Raw genomic sequence first — 23,235 nt, 5'->3', positions numbered from 1 at the left:
ATTAACGTTTTCACGGAATGAATCCACAACACACTCATTTTCATAATCGACAAAAGACGAAGTCACAACAACCAGAGACTGAAAGGAGATGCTCAATTAGATCAATTGCCACATAGATTTATTTATACAGTGTACACACACACACACACACACACAGGCTCGACCTATCACCTAAAGCGTTTGCCTCGTCGAGGATGGAAATGATTGCTGGGGTTGACATCAAAAGAGGTGTGGGGATCAAAGCAGCCAGCTGCCTTTGATCAGCAGTCAGTGAATGTCCAGTCCTTAACGACGATCACAGAGGGGATCAAACCTCACCTGTGGTGGGAGGGGGGGGGGGGTGATGGTCAGGATGTTGCAGCGGCCAGGAACCAGTTTGAAGTGTGAATGGTGACACTCTCTTATATGACACACAGTGGTGGACATTTCAAGCTTTACAAAATTGAAGCCTCACGCACTGTCTATGTTTCTTCTCTCCCAAGCTGATTTTACATTTTTTTGATGTAGGCCTACCGGGGTCGTAGTACAACTAAGTAGTAGTCATTTTGAAGTACTAGACTGTGGTAGCTCAGACTGTGGACTTTTAGCCTACTTTGTAAAGCTGGAGGTCCCACTTGCAGTTGGATCACTTTCGATATGTGATTCACATGTTGCTGTCATGAGCACTTTTCAAATATATACTTCTATACTATATCTATACTATATATATTATACTGTATATATATATATTCTATACGATTGCATCTTTGTCAATGTAAGGTTAGGGTTAGATTTAGATACATAGAGTGCATTGTGTACGGTTTAGCTCTGGGGTGGAGGGTTGTCATAAGATAAGAATCATTAGTATATGCTACACGTGAACCTCCTAAGATGGCACAATTTTATTGGTTCGCTATCTCGGGATATTGGGTAATATCCCATGATTGAGATCTCAAACTCGGGATATTGGGGAGCGTGCGTGATGGTCGTCTCATCATGCTAATAAAAAATAAATAAACTGCTAATAAAAACAAATAAATCCCGGCAAAAAGGGTTATCTTATTGTGTTCAGGTGTAGTATATACTAAAACAATTATTCACCTCAGGCTCCGTGAATAGTGGGTAATAGCTATTCCCCACTATTCACTCCGCCTTTGGCGAATAATTGTTAATTGTTAAAAAAAAAGTGTCCAACGCAGATGCGACTGTTTCCGTAATAAAGGGTAGATGGACTTGCTGCCTTCGCAATGAGGTTGACTCCACATTCTTATGAGAACCATGCCCCCTAGTGGGCAGATTTGGTGACACCATTAACTTTTCCTGATTCATTTCTTTACAGGTCTGTTCTATGATGTGTCAGAGAGACATACAACTTAATTTGGGTACCTTAAATAGTTTATAAGTGTTACCTGTATTCATTACTTTCCAACTAAATGATCCATCCATCTTATTTCACCAATTATTTAATGATTACATTACATTCATTGCATGACACAGCAGTCTATTCACACACACACACACACACACACACACACACACAGACACAGACACACACACACACACACACACACACACACACACACACACACACACACACACACACACACACACACACACACACACAGCTACTACTAACTGCAACCAACCAGATGGCGCTAGAGATCCAACTGCTAAAGTCGAAAAAAATAACTACGTTCCTCGGTCATTTATTTGATTTACAGTAAATCAAATATTCTTCTGACAAGGCCAATTTGGTGGTGAGGACAGAGAGCTATCGGTTGGATAATGAAATGATCATGGAAGTACACTGCCAGTGTGACACATAACAGCTTCCCTTTTCCTTAATCCACGGACATGACAACTTTTCTTCTGACGGATGTGGTTACCGCTTCTATACCGTTTAGCAAGACCATACAATTATGTTTTTAAGAGCATTGGGAAATGTGACACATCAAACAATACAGCAACGACTAAAACCAAACCGAACATAACCACCTGTAATGTAACAGCTAAACATAACCACCTGTAGTTTAACACCTAAACCATCTCTGTCCTAATACTACCATCTTTACCTAATAGGGCTTGCACATCTTGACATGACATCACAAGGACTGCCTCCATTCCAGAAATGTATAGGACCATAGGAATGGTTTTGGTACTATTGGTGTTTTGATCATTTTATTGTAATGAATTGTAAAATATTTTGTCATTATGGGTTGACATTGTTGTGTTTGAAACTGACAATACAAGGCAAGGCAAAACAATGAAAAAACAATTTGATTAGCCTAGGTAACGGTATATTTTACGTTTGTCAAGGATTTTACATTACTGTCATGTCAATAGTAGGGGCGAAAACAGGTGTAGCTCATCAAGTTAAAAAATGTGTTTACACACGACTGGTTATGAGACTGTAGACGTGTCTTCTATGGAGCTCATTGCAACGGAAATCATCCATGTTTGGCCCATTGAGGCCATAATATTCAATAATATCCTGCGTCTACGTCTTCTAAATGCCCTAAATGTTAATTCAATATCCATCCGTTACCACTTTTTACTGAAATATAACTGTCAAACCGGACGTTTCAAAATATAAAACGTGGTGATGACCTAGCCACTGAGATTGAAAATTAACAAAGGAAAAAATGTACAGGGTTTGTATTACGAGAACGAAATCCCATTTCTTCCCGCTGCATGACTTGGAGGAGCTACAGGCATGTCTCCTTAACAGACAGTCATGGCTGCCTGCCACTTGGTCTCCAGGCATGCCAGGTCCCAATTAAAATCATGAGAAACAGATGTGTTCACCCCTACTATTACACCTCGGAGGTAAAAGGCCTATACAGAAACTTAACATGTCTAACATCACATTCAACTTACATTAAACTGACCTAAACTCTTTAAATTAAAAAATGCATCCCTAAACAGATCATACTGTTTAATCCAAATCCTAATCCCTTTGAACATATCAAAGTGGTAAAAAGCATAGTACACGTCTGCACGGGCACTATTGTGCTAGGTGATGTCACCAAGAAAAGGCGCAGATATGAAACCGGCTTTGGGAACTTCATTCATGACACACCCTTACAAAAATAAAACAACACACACACCCACGCACACAAACATGCTAGCTATGTTAGCTGCTGTTCTGAAATCATGTATTTTCGTGCATCTTTCCTAAAAGAGCAGAATAGGTTGCGTTTGGGTCTTGTTCCACCATCTTCGGCTCGTGCTTTTGCTTTTGCTGATCAAATTCCTGACCGTGGAGCCCCTGGGAATCATCAGCCGTATCTCGTCGTCTTCACCTCAGGGAGTCAAGATTCTCCAGTGCATGCTTATGTTTTAGGTCCTGACCCACAGCGGATGAGGTCTGTGTCCTCGCCTCTCCCCCATAATCACCATTAGCTAGCTCTCTCCTTCCCTTCCTCTGTCCAAGAAGGTCTTTCTCCCCTCTCTCTGATTGTCCTACACTGACGCATCTGAATCGACCTGTCACTTTGCTCGTTTGTACCCTTATTACCATGACGATCATGTGTGTGAAATGATCAGTCATGGAGTGTTGAGTGGAAACCGGAAAGTCTTCTGAAGGGTTTGAGGAGACGGTTCCAGTCTCACACAGGTAAACCACATGTTGACTCTGACATTCCTGGCCGAGCCTTAGCGCGCGCGCACGCACACGCACACGCACAAACACACACACACACAAGATAGGGCCTCGCTGAGCAGCAGCAACCATGCCGGTGAGAAAGCAGACCGATCTTCACATTACACACACACACACACACACACACACACACACACACACACACACACACACACACACACACACACACACACACACACACACACACACACACACACACACACACACACACACACACACACGAAAAAGAGAGATGTAAAGGAAGAAAATGTACTCTTAAAACCTCTCAAGATTCTTTAAGATAATGTGGAATGAAAAAAAATATATGTTTCACTGTGAAATTCATTTCCTAAAGAAATCCTAAATTCAGATTTTAAAAAGTCCCAGTTCACTGTAATCTCCTCCGACACGTGCAAAATGCTGCTATCCATTTGCATGGTACGCGGGTCACGACCTGCTCTAGCGAGAATGTGACGCAATTTCCTGGCTTGCAGCATTTATAGCGTTCCCATTTCTCATTGGCTAGTCATTGTTATCGTTGGCTACATTAGCCTCTTTATCAAACCAGCTCAAAAACAAACAACACAACTTTACATTGTATTGCACGCACAGCAAGACTGGGCTATGCATAAATCGGTGTAAACCGGAATAAAGTAGCAATGTAATCAAGTGTGTAAGAGCATTTCAAAATCGACATTAAAACGACCCAACATGGTACAAATACAAAGAAAATAATTCTCTTTACGGGCGCAGCCATTTTTGTGGTCGAGTCGTACGGTCGACCTTAATGAACTCGCTCTGCTCTCAGGACTACGAGTGGGACCGACGAAAAAAGGGGGGCGTTCCTCTGTGAAACGCCGCAAGAAAGCTGGGAGATTTATACCTTAGGACTCACACGGGTGGGCCGTGCCATACAAATGGATAGCGGCATGAGGCTCACGGCGTCCCAGCTCACTGACCACAGCTGTTGAGCGCTATCTCTTTCAAAAGCCCATGTTTCTGCCAGACAGCCATCCGTCTGACCACTGTCTGGTTAGTCGACCTACTGTATATACAATACACATCTACACTTGAACATGTGGTGCTATAGCAGACCCCCTTCGGTCAGAGCCTCTTACAGGTGAGGCTCAGAACACACTGGACAGAACGCATGCTGCAGTATATTACTACTGTACTGTATTGTACTGTACACCCGTCTGTACAGACTGTTGCTCAAGGGCACGTGGGCGGCCATCTCTCTCAGGGGGGGGGGTGTTTGCAAGAGTTATTGCCCAATAAAAAAAACACTAAAAAGTGTTTTCAATTATCCAGCTAGGTTAAAAGGCCTTGCTATTTGTCTAGCGCGTAGCAGGGGGGAGCTACATGCTAGTCAAATATAGCACGACAAATTAAATCAAAGCAGAGGATATTGATAATAAACTTTAGGGTCAATAAACAACAATCTTGTCTTGTCTGCAGTAAAACAAAAAGCTTTCATGTTAGTACGTGCATGTGCACGTGCGCGCGTGCGTGCGTGTGTGTGTGTGTGTCCCCTCGGGGAATTGGGTCACACATTTGTTCCCATTCTAGAATATAAATGATATAAGCTTTAAAAAAATAAGAAGAAAATACAAAGTATTGACAAATATATGCATTACATACAATATGCCAAAAGAATGCAGAGAATTATGATCTGCGTGTTAAAATATAAGTAACAATATCAGTTGAAATGTACAGTATTACTTCAATATTAGTGCAAGAGTATGACACTATTTTGTTGTTAAGTCTGTGGTGCACTGATCAATGATGGGGTTATAGCTGCTGACAGGGATGTGTGTGATTGTGTTATGATATGAGATATGCGTTTGTGATTTCGGCGTGGCAGTGATTCTGTGCACATACATTTAACCGTGACTGTATTTTAAAGTTCCTTACTTTTCCACTACACAGGAAATAGTACACACGCCGTGTCAATCAAACGGCATACAGCATTAGCATACATACTTCCTTCCTGACAGGGTAATTCAAAATGTGAGTTAACAAGTCATAGATAGTTAGCCTAGCATGCATCCATAGCCAAGTAGCACAATCTGGGTTACTTGTCACATTTGCAGATATACAACATTGTGTTGTTTTAGTCTTTCAACTTAACCAGTTTCCTTTTTTCTTAGGTCTTAGAACAGATAGGAGTAGGAATAGGAGTACTAGCTAACAAAACACATCTCTCCATGGCATCCTCGCTCATGGGTTTGATTTAAACACAAATGATCCGTTAGTGATGTCATGAAGATAGAGACACAGAAGAACCACGCCCCACTCCCAGAAATCCCCTCTGAGCGGCGATGTCATGCCATTGTCATGGTTACTCATCAGAAGCCAAGCCAAGTGATGACTCAGCCGAAGAGACAATGATGATAAAGTGTGTCGCTCCCTCAAATCAATCACGCTCCAAAAAACAACTATTACTAATTTGAAACTGTTTGAATTTATACCAGTATCAAACATGACAGTTGTGGTGGTGAAATGCATCATGGGTAGATGAGGGCGGAAATTGCTGTATTCGCTCATTCCCTAATCTCTATATAATAAACACTATAATACACAATTTTCCCTTCCTTACCATAAGTAGTGGTTAGAAAAAGGGGGAATTTTGACACTAATTATGGACCTGAAATCTATCGGGTTTACTTGTCACATTTCAAGCCGAGGTCACCAAATGAAGATGAAAATGCTGCTATGCACTAATGGATATAGCGCTGAAATAAGTGTCCATTGGTTGATGACTGCCTTAAGGTTGCATTATGGGTATTAAGTAATTCACTCTATAGTAGTGAACCAGATTTGTGCACTCTGAGTTTTTGTGCACAAATCACACTCTGTGTGATTTCACACTCTGTGTGATTTGATCAGCACACGATCAAATCATTTGTGATTCTTTTACGAATTGTGTACATTTGCGGCAGTCTGAGTTTGAGTTTCTGTATCCAGTGTGTTTCATTCAGCAGACTTACTCAAGTTAGACGTTGTTAACTTCATTTAGCTTCAATTAAAACTATGTAACAATAAGTAACCTCAAATACTAACCTTAAACTATGTAACTTAAATCAAACCGCGTTAAACTACAATAACGACGGCAATCTCAAAGATTTCAGTATCGTTCTTTGCAGACACCTTTCAGCTGCACTGGTTGGCCGTCGACCTGTTTGTCACGTTCCATTCATCAGCGGGCCATAGGCTCAATCACCACGGGGGAAACCGCATTCCACGATGAAAAAGTGTCCCGAACAGACTTATTTATTGAGATGACAATCTTCAAGATGTCCACTTTAATTCAAGCCTGGTTAAACTCCGGTCCTCCCCGCCCGCTCTAGTTTCAGTCCATCGTGCCATCCCTCTCCTCTGTATAACCTTGTGTATTTTGGCTCCCTCTTCGTTAACTGGACCAATAAACACCGAGGTCCACAGGAAGTCTGCAGATTCCTCCAGGAATCAAACACACGGCTGTTATTGTAGAGAGCCACCCCCCCACACCCCCACCCCCGCCCCCAGCCAAAGGATAACTATGTGGCATAAATTTGATGTGTGCGTGCGCGTGCGCATGTGTGTGTGTGTGTGTGTATTCATTAAAGTTTGAACAAACGGAGCGAACTAAATCATATTCTGTGAGATTTTACGGGAAATCTTGGCCAGGTCGAGTTTTACTTTCTTCTGTTTTGTTTTGGGAGCCCGATCCGCATCCCCCATAATTCTCTCCCTGGCATCGTGTGTATTCTGGAGGTTGCCATGGCAACTCCCAGTGCGGGAGTAGCTTGGATGATGTTTTGACAAGAAAAGGGTTGGCAATACTCAAGGCACCCCCCCCCCCCCCCCCCACCCCCATCTCTCTTTGAGAGAAAGACCTCATTATTAAAACCTTGGCCCTGGAATGACCGGATCCCCCTGACCCGAACGCTCCACAAGGTCCTCATAAAACATCCTCGCACATAGTCTCCATAAAACACACTTTGACAGAGATAGAGAGAGAGAGAGAGTGAGTGTCAGTGGGAGTGTGTGTAGCTTCACATAACCGTTGTGTCTGTTGTGGTGATTCGGCCCGTGCTGCATAATGTGACACATAAAAACCAACCTCCACACTAGGATTATTATGCAGACACACACACACACACACACACACACACACACACACACACACACACACACACACACACACACACACACACACACACACACACACACACACACACACACACACACACACACAGTTGATGACTCAAAGCACATGCTCAGACCCACACACATTGTTCAGGACTCTGCACTCACACATTGTACACAGAGGTCCGCTGTCAAGCCTGGTTTGAGTCAACTACAACAATGAGGCCGCGCTGAGTCAACTAGCATATAAACAACTAAACAACCGCACCCAACCGCAATCTGTAAGTCCCAGGTCCCGTTAACCAGGAGGACAGCAAGGGAAACTAATCGATTGATGAACTATTTGCTTCAGAATCTTTTCATTTCAATTGCAAAGGGTCTGCATTGCAAGGTTTCCAAGTTTCTTCCAGTATGACACACTGAACAGACCTGGGTTGTTCCGTGTTCCCCGGGCTGTTATGCTTGCGGTGTGTTTCTAGTGATAATGCAAAGACAGAGGGGTCTTTAGGGGTCCGCAGTGTGTCTGCTGCAGGAAGACGGCCCTCAGTGGCTCACAAGTCCTCACAAAACAAAAGCCCTTTCACTAGGCAAGCTGCCGTAAACACTCAACCCCACTGGGGTCGGGCCCTTGTGCGCCAGTGTGTGTGTGTGTGTGTGTGTGTGTGTGTGTGTGTGTGTGTGTGTGTGTGTGTGTGTGTGTGTGTGTGTGTGTGTGTGTGTGTGTGTGTGTGTGTGTGTACTAACTATATTGTGCACAGTTTACGCACAACTTGTTTAGTTTAGATTCATGAATGAATCTAAACTAAACAACAATCAAACAATTTTAAACAAATAAAATATGCAAAAGTATCATGACCTTGGCATGGTGCATATGTGAAACGGTGTGTGTGTGTGTGTGTGTGTGTGTGTGTAAACCACATGATCTGCAGCGTGTTGCCACAACATCCTACCTTGAGATGTTTGGCCCAAACAAAGCGACGCATTCCTCCGCAGACGTTCAGCCTCTCCCCCTCCCCGCGGAGCTGCTCCAGGACCCCCCAGACCAGCTCCCTGACGGGTCTGGAGGTCTGGTGGTGAACCACCTGCCTCCAGACCTCTGTGGAGGGCCGGCCAGAGGGCAGGGCCCGCACGATGGCCCTGGTCCCCGTGCAGACGGGCTTGGACACCTGAGGGGAGAGGGAGAGAGAGAGAGGGGGGGGGCTTGGGTGAGGTCTCTGGAGGTGGAGAGGGAGTAGGGGGCTCATGGTTGAAGATTGTTTTGGGGGGGTTGTTTTTGCCAAATCCAACACAGTGGGGTGGAATTCTCATTGCATTCGTAAAAAAAAAGAAAAACATTAAATCATGAAAAACGGCTTATTATTAATAGATTTGTTTTAATGAATAAATACAAATATGACGGTATGGTAAGATAAGGATGTGTTGAGTCAATTGTCGAGTCATGATGGACGAATAAATTAAATCAAACAAAAAAAAGGCATAAAAACTGCGAGAGAGATACGAGAGAAGGAAGAAAGACAGAACAAAGGAACAAAGAAAAGGCAGGCAAGAAAGAAAAAATAATGTACGAAAGGAAGGATTTTCTTGAGCAAAACTCAAACCAACTAAGACATGTGCGTAAGAAATGTGGCAGAAAGAAGCAAAGACCAAAACTAATGAACAACAGAAAGATTTGCTGGTGGAAAAAAAAAAATTAATCGCTTGGCTATTCTCTGTGCGATCAATCACCTTCTGGTTGTTCTTGAAGAACCGCCTCACGAGAACGGTGGAGCGCTCCTTGCGGTTCCGCACAAACGTGCTGTCGCCCTCGGCAACTCCTCCTTCGTCCTCCCCCCCCTCCTCCTCCTCCTCCTCCCTGTCCTCCTCCTCCTCCTCCTCCTCCTCCTCCTCCTCCTCCTTGCCCCTGCAGCCTCCGCCCTCACCGCCGCGCGGGGCTGGCGACCAGGCCGGCTCCTTGTCCAGGGACAAGCGCCAGTGGTGCAGTTTCTCCAGGGAGGTTTTGCCCACCCTGGGCCTCCGGTTCAGCGCCTCCAGGCTGGAGTAGCCGTCCTGGGGGTGGGGGTGTTGGTGGTGGTCGTGGAGGTGGTGGTGGTGGTGGTGGTGGTGGTGGTGGCGTTGTGTGGGGGGGGAAGAGGAGGGGGATGACGCCCGGGACCCCGGTTCACTGGATGGGCCGCCGGGAGACTGGGGCGGCACGGGGGAGCCGGGGAACTGTAGGTTGGGGCGTCATGTTGTTATGATGACAATACGACATGTTATTGTCAGCACGCATTTCTAGACTCGCAAACACATTTTTACAATGACAGCCAAATACAAGAGAAAAAACATCAAATATCAATATAAAGTCAGATTGAAAAAGAAAAAGCATTCGAAAGCTGAGAAGTGACGAGGCAGAAAGAGGGTCAGAGAGGTGAGGAGGTTTAGATTTTAAACACATGCTCATAAGATTAAGGCAAACTTTCAAATGATTAATCGTTACGTAAAACCCTTAGGTCAGTTAACCAATTCCATTTACTACCAGGATCATAACACCTAAATTACTCCATCGTCATTCAATGTTATTTGCCATCTTTGATAACATCTTGAAAATGTGCAGTAGTTACGATTTAAAAGCTATTATTTGAGTGTAATTTGTTAAAAAATGGCTAGCCATCCATCAGCTTCTAGTGACAGAAACTCTCCATGCCTGCCTCCTGTATGAGACAATTTCCATTTTAGACCGCTCCCCGTTAAATTGTGACAGATCAGGACATCTCCTCCCTGATTCAGGATCTCCATCTTGCCTGCCAGTTATGTGAAATGCAACACTAATCAATAGCAGAGAAAAATAGAGAGGGCAGCTTCGTTGGTTGTTTTTAGTTTCAGTTGAGTTGCTCTCCTCTGGTCTTCTCTGCTCTCTCTCTCTACAACTCTTGAATATAACTGCAGCACCTTCCACATTAAGGTCGGTGGATTTAGTGTGAGTACGCACTGAAAGGTCACAGGTCGACACATCAACTTAGAACCAGAAACAGCCGAGTCACCAGATACATAAACGAGAGCATGTCTGCTGTTAAGAGATTATTGACGGACGACGGCTAACCACTCGATGCACTTTTGGACATCATCTTTTATGTTGGATCAAACGAGGGCTCTAAAACCTCTCGGCAGTGCCTCTTTGGCCGAAAGCAAACAGGGCACTTGAGAACAAATCAATGAATGGCAGAACAACCAAACCAATAATCCCTAACATTAATACATACAGGTCTGATAAATGTAACACTATCCGGTAGGAAACAAGGTAATGCAGCACTTACAATCTATTTCTGCTTTAGTATTGAACCTGTATGCTTTGATTGGTTTCAGCCTTGCTGGTTGATAATAGCTTCTGCTGGAGATCAATCCATCTGAAGGCATCAGGAGGCCTATTGCATGCATCTCTGAGCCATTGAGCTTCCTGTCATTCCATCTGCTCTCTGTCATCTTGGTTCAACAAACTCATGGTTAACGGTGCACAGTCTTCAATATCTGACTGGCAAGAATCCAAATGAACTAACATTGATGTGTTTCCTCCCTCATGTTGAATCTCAAAGTCTAAACCTGAACGATCTATCGATTGCTTAACTTCAAATGGAAAACTAGAAGCGTGAGAACAACTCACTCTACAAGTACTTACATACGGACTGCACTGTAAAAGCATGTAGGACATTTCAGTGGTTTTTAACCTATTCCATTCACTATACGCCAACTACCGGGCCAGCAGCTAACCCTAACGCTACAAACACTACTCAGGTCTGTGCATTGTGATCTCATAGTTTCCCTGGCAGTCTCCGTAATGCCCCATTGACTCTGGCAGTGACTCTGCCTCTACTCCACAGGCAGTCTAGGAGCCAATGGAGTTCTCTTTTACACAGTGTCCGCCAAACCACTCCGGGCCCGGGTAATTACCTTGTGGGACGCCAGCATGAACGCGGGCAGGCTGCTGCGGCGAGCGTGGCGATGGACGTGCTGCGTCGGTCTGGACCGGGGCCTGGCGTTGGCCCTGCAGCCCCTGACGGCAGGGCTTACATTAGACCGCAGGCTTGGATTGGCCGGCGGACTGTGGGCCGGACTCATGGACTTGGTGCTTGGTGTGTTTGACCTGCGATTCTGATTGGATCCAGGACTGTGGTTACAATTGGCATGGAGGCGTGAAGCCGGGCAGGCACAACGCGCACTGCCAGCTATTCGACTGGCGGAGGCCCAAGCTTCATCATCATCATCATCATCATCATCATGTAAATCCAAGTGGCCCAAGGAGCTCTCTGGTCCTCCTCTCCTAGCCAGCCTGGCCACCCCACCGCTAACCCCCTTCATGCCCTGCCTGGCGGGATCATGCACGGGGGGAAGTCTCCCCGCGGCTCTCTCTCCGTCCAAGAACGACCCCTCGCCCTTGGAGCTGGCGCGGTCGTACGACAGCGTCCTGTGCGGCGGCGCTGGGGGCCGGGTGTGCCGGGTGTCGCCGCGGTTACAGCACACCTCGGACGCCTTGGGCGACCGCGGCAGCTGGTCGGAGTTCCTTCGAGAGCCCAGCGTGCGGCCGCCCCCTCCGCAGAGGTTCCAGGGGGCGCCGCGGGACGGGGAGGGGGCCGTCGGGGGGGAGGTGACGCTGCGGGCGCCCACTGCGGAGGACCCGGGTCCTCGCTCCGCCGCCTCCTCGGTGGCCATCTTGTCCCCCGTTGCGTCTCACCGCCGTCGGCCTTGGACTCTGGAAGCGGGAACCTGCCGGTCAGTCACGCAGCATCTGCCAATCACAAAGCAGGAAGGAAGTCCACGTTGGCTTAAGATCCACGTACCACGATCACATATTCAAGTGCTCGCGGTGTAGGCCGGTGATCTCAATGTTTGTGCTGCAATGAAGCTACAGGGGTTTGACAAAGGAAGATCTTAAGTTGCTCAATGTAAGGGAATGGAGGGTCAAAATTAAAAATGTTTTTTTATCAATGTGGATGTCACATAAGAAGTAGATGAGAGTAACTCAAATAATTAAAAAGGGATTTACCATTTTTTTTTTATAAATTAAACTGTTCAACACCCCTAACATATGTTATATAGATACATCGTGTAATGAACGTATTGAATAAAGATTGGATTCATGTAAACCGGTTTATTCGATCTGCTTCACCAAAAGGATCGTCTCAGGACCGGATTTGCGAAGTCGATAGGATAGTATAGGATAGCATAGGATTGTATAGGAGTTCGCGTCCTGAGCATGCTTGAGAATTTCGACCGGGGATTTCACCCGGAAGTTCTATCGCCGCCGCCGCAGCAAAAAGCTCCATTTGTTCCCTCATATGCATTTGTATACAGTGAAAAATGAACAAAATGCTACTGTTGCCTCGTCAAACTCCTCGTACTCCATCTTTGTTTGTAAGCCGCCAGATAGTTTGTTGTTGCTTTTACGTTGCAGTGAACCGGAAGTGGCTCTAGTACCACTTGTTGAAAGGGCTACAGCGCCACCTAGCGTAGTGGAGTCAGCCAGGTCTCCGACCATTATTCCAATCTGATCCGATGTATGTATACTCAGACAAGTAACAGCCCCCCGGTCGAGTGGCAACATCGTTATATGGCTTAATCCATGATCAAGTCAATCTGGTCTTACCATGTAACCGCATAATCAGAAGGCCTATAGTTCTGAACAAAACACTTATATAAACACAAAATGCATTCCCAAAATGCTGATGCACATTTCGCAATAGAACTTTCTGAAAACAATTAATTTGTCTGTTCCTAAACACAGACTCCTTAGTGTCCGGGACAGTGTGTTCAGACAACATGTAATATATTTGCAAAACAGTGTGTGTGTGTGTGTGTGTGTGTGTGTGTGTGTGTGTGTGTGTGTGTGTGTGTGTGTGTGTGTGTGTGTGTGTGTGTGTGTGTGTTAACTCACGCGGGTCCGGTGTCTGTGTGATGTTAGTCTTAGCCCCTAGTTGGGTCTGGGCATCACTGTACTTGAAAATATCCTGAGAAAATCTGAGTGGGAAATAGACAAACAGAATGTGGGAGGCAGAGCAGATGATATATATATGATTATATTAGTGGGTTTCTTTTTTTAAGCACCTAATATTATGTCAGCCATGTTATGTTCAATATGGGGGAGAAAGAAACAAACAAACAAACAAACAAACAAACAAACAAGAGAGAGACTGCAAGTGAGAATGAGTGAAAGAAAGAGAGAGAAGAGAGTCAAGTGACAGACAGACAGACAGACAATCATATTTATATATGATGGGGAAATCATATTTATATATGATAATATACCATAGGAATATTAACATATGAAATGCAGCACCATTTTTATATAGAGCAGGCTAGCCAAGCAACCATTCATAAATAAAAGATTAATATTGTCTCTTGAGCTTTCTAGTTCACAACTATTATTTGAACTCTTTCCATTCTTCAGCTCAAACAAACATTACACTGTTTCACAATCAAATTAATAACAAAGAAAGAGAAAGAAAGATTAACTTGACCAATTATTCAGTTAGCCACATCTGGAGAAAGAGAGAAAAGCAGAAGGAGTAAGATGAAGAGACAAAGATTGAGTTCTTAAAAGGTCATGGCCATAGATGCTCAAAGGTTAGTAGGTCTGTTGTTGACCAATGAGACAGGACATGAGGTCAGGGAACTTCCTGTAGGGCTTTATAAACTAACTACCCTATCATGTGGGGTCAAAGGCCTTCCCTCCGTAGACTGAAAAAAGACTTATGTAGTACTTAAAAAGTACTTAAGCTTTTGCTACAATCCCCCAAAGTACAACATATTTTGTATCAATTTACAGTTGGTTATAAAAAGATTGTGCAAAACAGTAAACAATTATTTGTACTGATAAGTAATGTTTGTGTAGAACTGTCAAAACTGCCAAATCCCTAGAATGTTTTAGCAGTTCTGGTAAGTGGGAGTGAGTGAACGGAAAATCACAAACAACAACCCTCGACATGTTGAATCAAACCCTCTACAGACGGACTGCTATCAGTCACAGGAACGACTGAACACACAGATCTGAGTATCAGGAGGACACCGCGCTGAGATTTAACCCCCATGGCGACGGTGGTGCTATCTGGCTACTAGCTAGAACGCTGTGTAGTGCCAAAGTGTTTTGGAAACAGGAGTTAGGAAAACCCAAAAAGCTTATGGAACACACAAGGCCTTGCTGGTGTTGATCACTGAAATTTTGGTTACGGTTTTGTAAATTCGAAACAGGCAACTATTCTTTTATACTTAAGAGGACAAGTTCACCATTGAGGACCCAAGGGCCCGTACACAGATTTCCTGGCAAGAATCTGAGTGTAGAGTCTAGACCCCATTATTTCACAAATTGCTTCAGTATTGAGTATGTGTGTGTCTTTGCAGCATGCGCGCATGCTTGTGCGCGTGCGTGTGTATGTGTGATCAGTAAATACAGGTACACATAGCTTGAACCAGGCTCCATACAGATGGACACCAGAAATGTTTGCCTGATAGACACACTGCCATGCAGACAGGCAGGCAGACAGCCAGGCAAGCAGAATGCCCCACATACAGACAGACAGACAGACAGACATACGGTGAAATGCGTTTTGAGTCTCCTTGTTACATTCTCACATAGGAGAGCTTCCATAGAGGCACGAAAGCACACAAGCACTCCATTCACTGAATCATGTAACCCTTTTCCCCCCTGAGTTCTATAACACTCAACTACAGCACAACATGAAGGGCAGAGTATGTGTGTTAAAAAAAGGCTGTGGATGTTGGATACACAACAGAAGACTATTGCCATCTCTCTCTCTCTCGCTCTCTCTCTCTTAATATTACAATTTATACTGTTTTCACATAATTGGCCCCTGAATCTATTTTCCTAAGTAACTATGAACCCATTCGGAAACTAAGCAATTCTGTCCCCACGGTACTATTTCTTTAAAAACAAATGAAATGTACTTTTACTTTACAAAAGGGGACTACAAGTAAGATTTTTGACCAAACCATAAATTAGCCAGCAATAGTTAGCCACCAAAAAGTATTTGGAAAGATTTCAAATCCACACAGTGTAGACTGGCCAATGTAGAACTACACATATTCAAATCTTAAAGTTTTCTTTGGTAGAATATCTCCGTATCACCAATATCTCTGTGATGCTTAACTCCGCCCCTTGCATTTTCTGCATTGCGGACCAGACTCTCTGCATTCTCCCCCACAGAAGTTCTGCTGTAACATAGGAGGACTGCTGGATCAGAGATAAGTTATTTCATAACATATCAATTAGTTCAATGTTTATTTATGCTTTAACTAGAATTACTTTATGATTATTATTGAACACAAAAACATAATAAAATATATTTCAATAAGTACCTATGCCTAAAACAAACAACTGCCAGTGTTTTATCTAGAGCTCAGACAGGTGGCTCTACTCATTTCTAGATAAACAACTTCTGTTGGGTACACAACAGATCGTTAAGGAAGTGTTTTGCCTGCGGGGATATAAGCAGCCACAGAGTCAACAAATTAACATTGTTCACCCGATGACTACCTGAATGCATTGAGTTTACCTGGAGAAATCACAGGGGAGTTCAATAGTGAGTATACCAGAGGGGATTGGGTCAGATTACAAAACAACATTCAGGAGGTCAAAGGTGAGTATAGGCGTGGGTCATTAAAACGATCAGAAGAACAACAGAGTCCACCGACAGGTAGAACAAGAACACCAGGTAGCAGAACAGATCAAGGGAACTCCAACCATAATATCACTTTATAAACATACCGTATACGTGTTTATACATAACCATAAACACATTGATATCTCTCACTGGAATATACAATACTCGCTAGAATTATAAGGTTCTAGATAAAGGAAAATCAAAACCTAAAACATTGCATTTTAGATGAGAAATGGCCCAGGTCCAAATCTTGATTTGAAAGCAAAACCTAAGAAAGAATGTGGCTAATATGTGAACATTGGCCTCATGGCGCCAACTATAGGCATGCTATTGCACGCCCTAATTGTTACGAGCAGTTTCAGTCTACCAGGTTCTGGCTACCCCTCTTTAAATCGTATTGTAGCGATTAGAGACAGTCAAAGCTATCAGATATGTAGCCATACTTAAAACAAGGTGACTACCAGAAGTTCGAAATTATCAAATTTTGAGAGTGGATGGGCACTAACTAAACCAGGGTGTTTGATTTTTCTTTAATCTACAACATCAAAGGTTGGCCTGCAGTCCATTGGTCAAAAGAAGTTGATGTCCTTTCCTAACCTCTATTCCTTGAACTTGTGTCATGTCATACGGTCAAGGATGACAAATGCGTCTTAAAAGGAATTTGCGAATAATCAATTTCCCGCCTGGACTACTTTGGATTTTAGCAAACAATAAAACAGTCATATCGTTTTTTTATCGATATCTTCCACGATATTTTGGATTTAATGGTGAAATAATGGGAAGGAGGCGAGGGACTACATTCACAGTGTACGTGCGCTCGGTTTACACAGTAATATCAGAACTAAGAAAGATATACATAATCTGCTTGCTCTTGTGCATTTATATTTCACATGTGTTGTCTGAGTTAATGTTCTTTGTTTCACCAATAACGATAATAGTAGTTACTGAAGATTGCAATACAGTTGACATGGTGCCATCCATTTGAGACACCAGAATTGGCAACACAATTTTCTAAAGTACCATACTTTTTAGACCTACCATTGTAGATTAACAATGCATCACATTATTCAATTCTGAAATAAAGTCATTAAATGTTGGCCGAAGTTGGCCAGCAACCACCAACTGGCACACTGGTCTGTATTGTTTTGTTTAAACTTTAGGTGTTTGTTAGGGCAGTGTAGGACTTGAGTGGTTCTTGTCTCCTTCAGAATATCAGTTCCAGGGTCCCCTTTGAAAATATGAGGCTCTGATTCCCCTTTCATAGTAAGAGTTTCAGGGTGCCATAAAGAAAAAAAAAAGTTTTTTAGTCCCTCTTCAAAAAAAGAGCTTGATCTTGTTTATCTCGGTCTGAGGTTTGGATGGCTTGCCATCCACTGCAGTGTTTCCTATTTCCGAATATGATTCTTATTTCCTATGTATGATAAAAGGCTAAATGGTAGACACGTAAATACCTTCCAGTTATGTGGGTTTTTCACGTTGCAACCTGTTTGTTGACATGTTGAACGATTAATGTCAGCAAAACTAGGTACACTAGGTAAACTAGGTACTACACCTGGAAAAGTGATTGGCTGTTGAACTAGCAGAATGACTCATTATCCATTATATCATTCACGGTGTGTCTCCCTCTGTCTCTGTCTGTCTTTGTGTCTTTGTCTCTGTGCAATAAAAACACACAGACCAGGGGAACAAGCCTGAGATTGGAGAATGTTACTGTCATAGTATTGGACGATTGGTTGACAATAAACTGTTGACACCAGTGGTCACCACAGCCACATGGGTAAGTGTCTAATGTGGACTTGAATGTAAAAGGACAGCATTGACTGAAATATAGTAGCAGACGGCGAAGGATCCGAGGCGACATTGATGAACTTCCTGTCCTACTGGTCAGTGAACTTGAACTGTGTGTTGGGGCAGAGGGTTGTGTTCAGATTTCGCCACCTTTAGTCAAGTCATAGTTCAAATGATAAGGGAAGAATGTGCGTCTGTGTGTGTTAAAGGAATGTCTACAGTGTTCCTCCAAAGATTGTCATTGTTGTGGTTGTAACACGTGTGTGTTAGAGCGATGGATAAGTAGGTTGGCTACTGTTTAACAGGTCGTTAACCTAACTCTACCGTACATTATGTGGCCTATACACCGGTGTACGTCTTTGACAATTCTGGCAAATCACAGCTGTTTAAATTTTTTTGTCATCTTGTCTCGACAAACATACAATTGTCGTTGTCTTTATTAAAAGGAAATTACTCTCATAAATCGGACTTTAGACCATCAGAGTAAACAGGGAGTTTCACTATGGCAATCTCTGCAAGGTGCCAGTTGGTTTGTACCCGTGGGGCATGTTAACAGCGTAGCGTGTATGACAGCAGGGAAACAAGCCAAATCCAACCCCGCTCGAGGCCTTCTGTGGTTGTATTTCCATATAATTCCATGGCTAAGGTGGCGGGAAGAGGTGTGCAACCTCGCTTCACCTCATCACACACATCAGGGCTGAGAACAAACCACTTCCCAGAAGTGGTACCGTGCAATGAAAGAAGAATGAAGGAGTTCACCTAAAAAAAGCAGACTCAACATTGTTGTAGGATAACTAGGCCAGACTTGTAAAGGAGCCCCACCCACCTCTCCCCCTCTCCCCGAGAAATCTGGACGGGAAAGAGCCGTCACATGACTACAATAGGGTCACATTCCTCTAACGCCATATCGTTGAAAAGAACTACTGTGGGGGAACGAGAGGGAACGTCTGGGGAGGCCCCTCACATCGGCATCAGTAAATAATGACTGAGGTTTGAGGATAATATCACTTCTAACTGATCGTAATGTAAAGTTAACCAAACAACGAATATGAATGATAAATAATAATAATAATAATAATATTAGTTAGTTAATTAATTCATATTAATTTTGTTTGTGCCTGGGACGTCGGATCACAGCCAGGTCACACAAAGCGATGAGTCAAGGTCATCGCGCTCTGAATAACGTGAATAGTTTGTCTGAACAGAAACGACATGCATAACATGTTACCACACCCCCCAAGATCATCAACAAACACATCACGACCGCAAAAAAAAGAAATCGACTTCCTTATAAGCCCATACCATAAATATCATTCAAAACAAGCCGCGCCAAAGATAGCATGAAGTGTCCATCTTCGGCTTCACCATTTCATAACCACCAGTTCATGATTCATCAGATAGGAGAGGGTTCCTCCTTTAACTATTTTCCTATGATCGGTTTCTGTTTGTCGTTTAAAATTGGACGCTGTGGTCTTTTCTTTCTTGTCAGTTCTCTCTTGCAAAATGTGTTCCTAATGTGACCAGGATGGTATAAATGAGACCAACCTGGATTTAACAAACAAACAATCGAATAGGAAAAAAGTATCTAGTCCATTTGTCATTTGAAGCCACCCTTCTGTTGTCTCCAACCAAGTCTAGAAGGGCTCCAGGACATTAAGAACAACCAAATCCCTAGTTCACAGGTCATGATAATAAAGCCATGTTGTTCAACTCCCCGTGGTATCTTTAAAACCACCAGGAGGGACGAGGTTTGGTTGGTAACAACAGTGCAGACCCACACCAACAGTACAGAAGACTTTACATGCAGACCTGCACTACATATGGTTCAGATTAGAGGGAACAGAACAGGGAACAGGCAATGGAAACTATACAGAAAGAGTGTGTGTGTGTGTGTGTGTGTGTGTGTGTGTGTGTGTGTGTGTGTGTGTGTGTGTGTGTGTGTGTGTGTGTGTGTGTGTGTGTGTGTGTGTGTGTGTGTGTGTGTGTGTGTGTGCGCGCGCCAACATGGGGCAAAGTGAGGCAACAATAGCAGGGATGTGTGAAAGAAAGGAAAATTTAAGAAACAGTGTGTGTAGATTTACGTGCGTGTGTTCATAATGCATGCGTGTCTATGGGCGTGTGTGTGAGAAGAAGTGATTGATTCATGGATGAGAGAGTGATGGTGGAGATTTTCCCGTTCTCACACTACATGCCAGCCTCTTTGCTTTACTTTGGCAAAACGCACAAAGCCCCACTTTCAAATCATCCTTCAGAGGCTGTAAAACTAAGTCTTCTTGTCTGTTTTTCATCCGGCCAATGATACTTCAATTTCTAATAACTTTCATAGCCGAGATACAGCTCATGTGTTCAACTGACGGTCAGAGATATTTTGAAGCTCATTACTTCAGAATTGTTACGTTTTGAGAAATGTATTGAATTGAAGAGTTGAGGGGCCTCTCCATTTGGAGGTTTATACTGTGTTAGAATTTACGTCATCTTGTCTGATATTAAGAAGTCACACCCAGGTCAAGAACAAATACCTCTGAATGGAACCAAGCCTGCTTATTTCTCTGTGCCAAGTTATTGAAGTTGATATTCAAAACCAAAGCCAACAGCAATATAGTTTTTTATAATACCTCTATTGCTAAATATCTCTGACCAATACCTCAATGTCTAAATTGTTCTGACCAATGGCTCAATATCTAACATTATATAGTTCCAACAAATCACTTATTATCTAAATGGTTCTACCCAATACCTCAACATTTCTTTAATAGTGATGATAGTGAGGAAACAGCGCTGTCATTTTCCAACGAGATGATGCTGAACTGTTTATTGAATACAATAAAAACAATAGAATAGAATAATAGATATGGGTGGCGATAGAGAGCTTAGAGGTGGAAATACCTGACAAAGTACTGTTAACTATCTGGACAGGAGCACACTGATTAGGTGCAGTCAGAAATATGAATGCATTAAAGACAAAATAAATAATCTTTTTCATCTCCAGCTTTAGTTTTAACTTTAAAGTATAACCTGCTTTACAATGAGCTGTGGAGGTTTTGGGCATTGAAGAACTATGCTATTGTTTAGTTTAATGTAGCAGGAACTAGGGAAATAGTTAATGGAAGAGTGAAAAGTGCTTAAAATGTAAACAAGAGGCTTCTTTAAAGTATTCACAATAAGAGCAGTATCCCTAATATAAATGTGAAAGCCCCCTCTCACTATAAGGTGTGCAAGGAGCTTTAGAGGGTTATGATGTCATACACAGACCCTTTGAGAGCACAGTGAATAACGTTTGTCTGCCTAGTCATTTCGTTTGGCCAAAGCTAAAGTTTTAAGATGTTTTCAAACTAAAGCTATGACAAACATGGCTAAAAGCCTGCCACAGGGGTATGCCCGGGGAATTCTGCCTATGTAAACACAACTGACCCCCACCCACACCCACACACCCACACCCACAGTTCGTCACGTTGTGAGTGTTTGTTAGTGTTGACAGTTGGGAAACCCGGTGTTTTTTGTGCACAATCACGGAAACACGTGCACGTTTTACCCCCCAGTGTTGTTAAATCCACGTTGTTGATGACAACCCCGTTCGCAAACTACTCTCCAAATGAACCACCAGACCACACATCTACACGCAACAAGTAGCAAGTCAACGTTGTCACAGCGTTGTCGTGTTAATCGGGCAACAAGTCAGAGCAAAACTCACCGATCAGTGCTCTTCAGGTGGTGGATCGATAGGACATTATTCCGTACCAATCAACAGCGGTGACTGAAGTAGTAAAACGATCCATTCAAATTCCGCTGACTTCACTTTCCTCTCGGTTCTCGCGGAGGGAAGTCGGTGCAACGTGAACGATGGGAAACTGTTCTCCCTCCCTCACTTTCTGTCCTGCCCTCACTTTCTGTCCTGCCCTCTCTCTCTCTCTCTCTCTCTCTCTCTCTCTCTCTCTCTCTCTCTCTCTCTCTCTCTCTCTCTCTCTCTCTCTCTCGGGCTAGCCAGCTCTCTCTCTCTCTCCCTCGCTCACCCCTTTAGAGAGTTGCCTCAGAGCCGCGGACAGGAGGACAATAGCCCCGGCCCCGGGCTCCGATAAGCGGCGTGCAGGGCCGTGTGTTGGGGGGCTTGTGTAAGGGGCCTGGTGTCGGGGGGGCTTGTGTTGGGGGGCCTTGTGTCGGGGGGCTTGTATTGGGGGGCTTGTGTCGGGGGACTTGTGTCGGGGGCCTTTGTGTCGGGGGCCTTGTGTTGGGGGGCTTGTGTCGAGGGGCAGCGGCGGCAGACTCACCGCATCGTAATGTCCCCGGCCGTCCCTTCACGCGCTGCAGCCCCGCTCCACGCTATTGTCTCAGTACCCGATTATGCTCCATGGGAGACAAAAAATGTGTGATTGCGTTTTTATTTTTTTAAAATCTCTTTAGAACAGATGGTGCATTGCTGAAGATGATGATGACGGCCCGCCTGGCAATGCACGCCTGTTGCCAACTTCACGGATCTAGTCTTTCTTGTTGGTCGAGGTGAGACTGTAAGACCTGTATCCTTTCGCGGAGCCTCCTCCGTCGAGAGCGTTTTTTTATGCAATAGCTTCGACTGGCAACATGTGGCAGACGAGAATGGATCTATTGTGGCGCTGGATCTGTTTTTCCGACCTAGTTAAAAGTCAGTTGAGCTGGCACTTAGGTAGTGCCTCCTCGCATGCAAGCACGCCCACCACACGTACGTGTGTGTGTGTGTGTGTGTGTGTGTGTGTGTGTGTGTGTGTGTGTGTGTGTGTGTGTGTGTGTGTGTGTGTGTGTGTGTGTGTGTGTGTGCGTGCGCGCGAGCATAAGGGGTATCCCCGCGAAAAGCTTATTAAATACAAAAAAAAAGGCCTAGGTGAACCCGATGTCCCAGGCCCAAGAAAAATGTAAACACGTGTACAACGCTGGAATAGAGAAGGGGTCTCCATCCCAACGCAGCATGACGTATTTTAATTTGACGTGTTGGAAAACGATCGTATTTTCCACACTCCCTCCTCATCCATGCTCCACGCTGATGGGAAGGATGATGCCATCCTCCAGGAATGTGCAAGC

At 44.0% G+C, this 23,235-nt stretch overlaps 2 protein-coding genes across 5 annotated transcripts in view; both read right to left on the bottom strand.

Moving 5' to 3' along the window:
• The window catches only part of plce1 (phospholipase C, epsilon 1), a 74,851-nt gene extending 65,223 nt beyond the window's left edge, over nucleotides 1-9,628 (bottom strand). For all 3 annotated transcript variants that reach the window (XM_084485882.1, XM_084485879.1, XM_084485880.1), the window contains exons 1-2: nucleotides 9,476-9,628; nucleotides 8,701-8,916 (exon numbers count right to left, since the gene is read on the bottom strand). In XM_084485882.1, coding sequence (XP_084342008.1) covers nucleotides 8,701-8,733 — 33 coding nt within the window. In that variant the 5' untranslated portion in view covers nucleotides 8,734-8,916; nucleotides 9,476-9,628. The remainder of the gene's footprint in view (nucleotides 1-8,700; nucleotides 8,917-9,475) is intronic.
• Nucleotides 9,629-11,301: 1,673 nt separating this feature from the next.
• Nucleotides 11,302-22,068, bottom strand: LOC311367103 (uncharacterized protein). Of its 2 annotated transcripts, XM_084485931.1 has the most exons (3): nucleotides 21,878-22,068; nucleotides 13,656-13,738; nucleotides 11,302-12,509 (listed from the first exon to the last, which is right to left on the bottom strand). In XM_084485931.1, exon 3 carries the CDS (start codon nucleotides 12,431-12,433, stop codon nucleotides 11,633-11,635), a length of 801 nt encoding a protein of 266 aa, XP_084342057.1. In that variant the 5' UTR covers nucleotides 12,434-12,509; nucleotides 13,656-13,738; nucleotides 21,878-22,068; the 3' UTR covers nucleotides 11,302-11,632. The 2 variants fall into 2 exon arrangements, with proteins under 2 accessions (XP_084342057.1, XP_084342058.1); XM_084485932.1 differs by lacking the exon at nucleotides 13,656-13,738.
• Nucleotides 22,069-23,235: the final 1,167 nt, after the last annotated feature.

The sequence above is a fragment of the Micromesistius poutassou genome, assembly GCF_964030765.1.
Source record: "Micromesistius poutassou genome assembly, chromosome: 21".
Classification (NCBI taxonomy): domain Eukaryota; kingdom Metazoa; phylum Chordata; class Actinopteri; order Gadiformes; family Gadidae; genus Micromesistius; species Micromesistius poutassou.
This window is presented reverse-complemented; position numbering and strand designations above follow the sequence as displayed.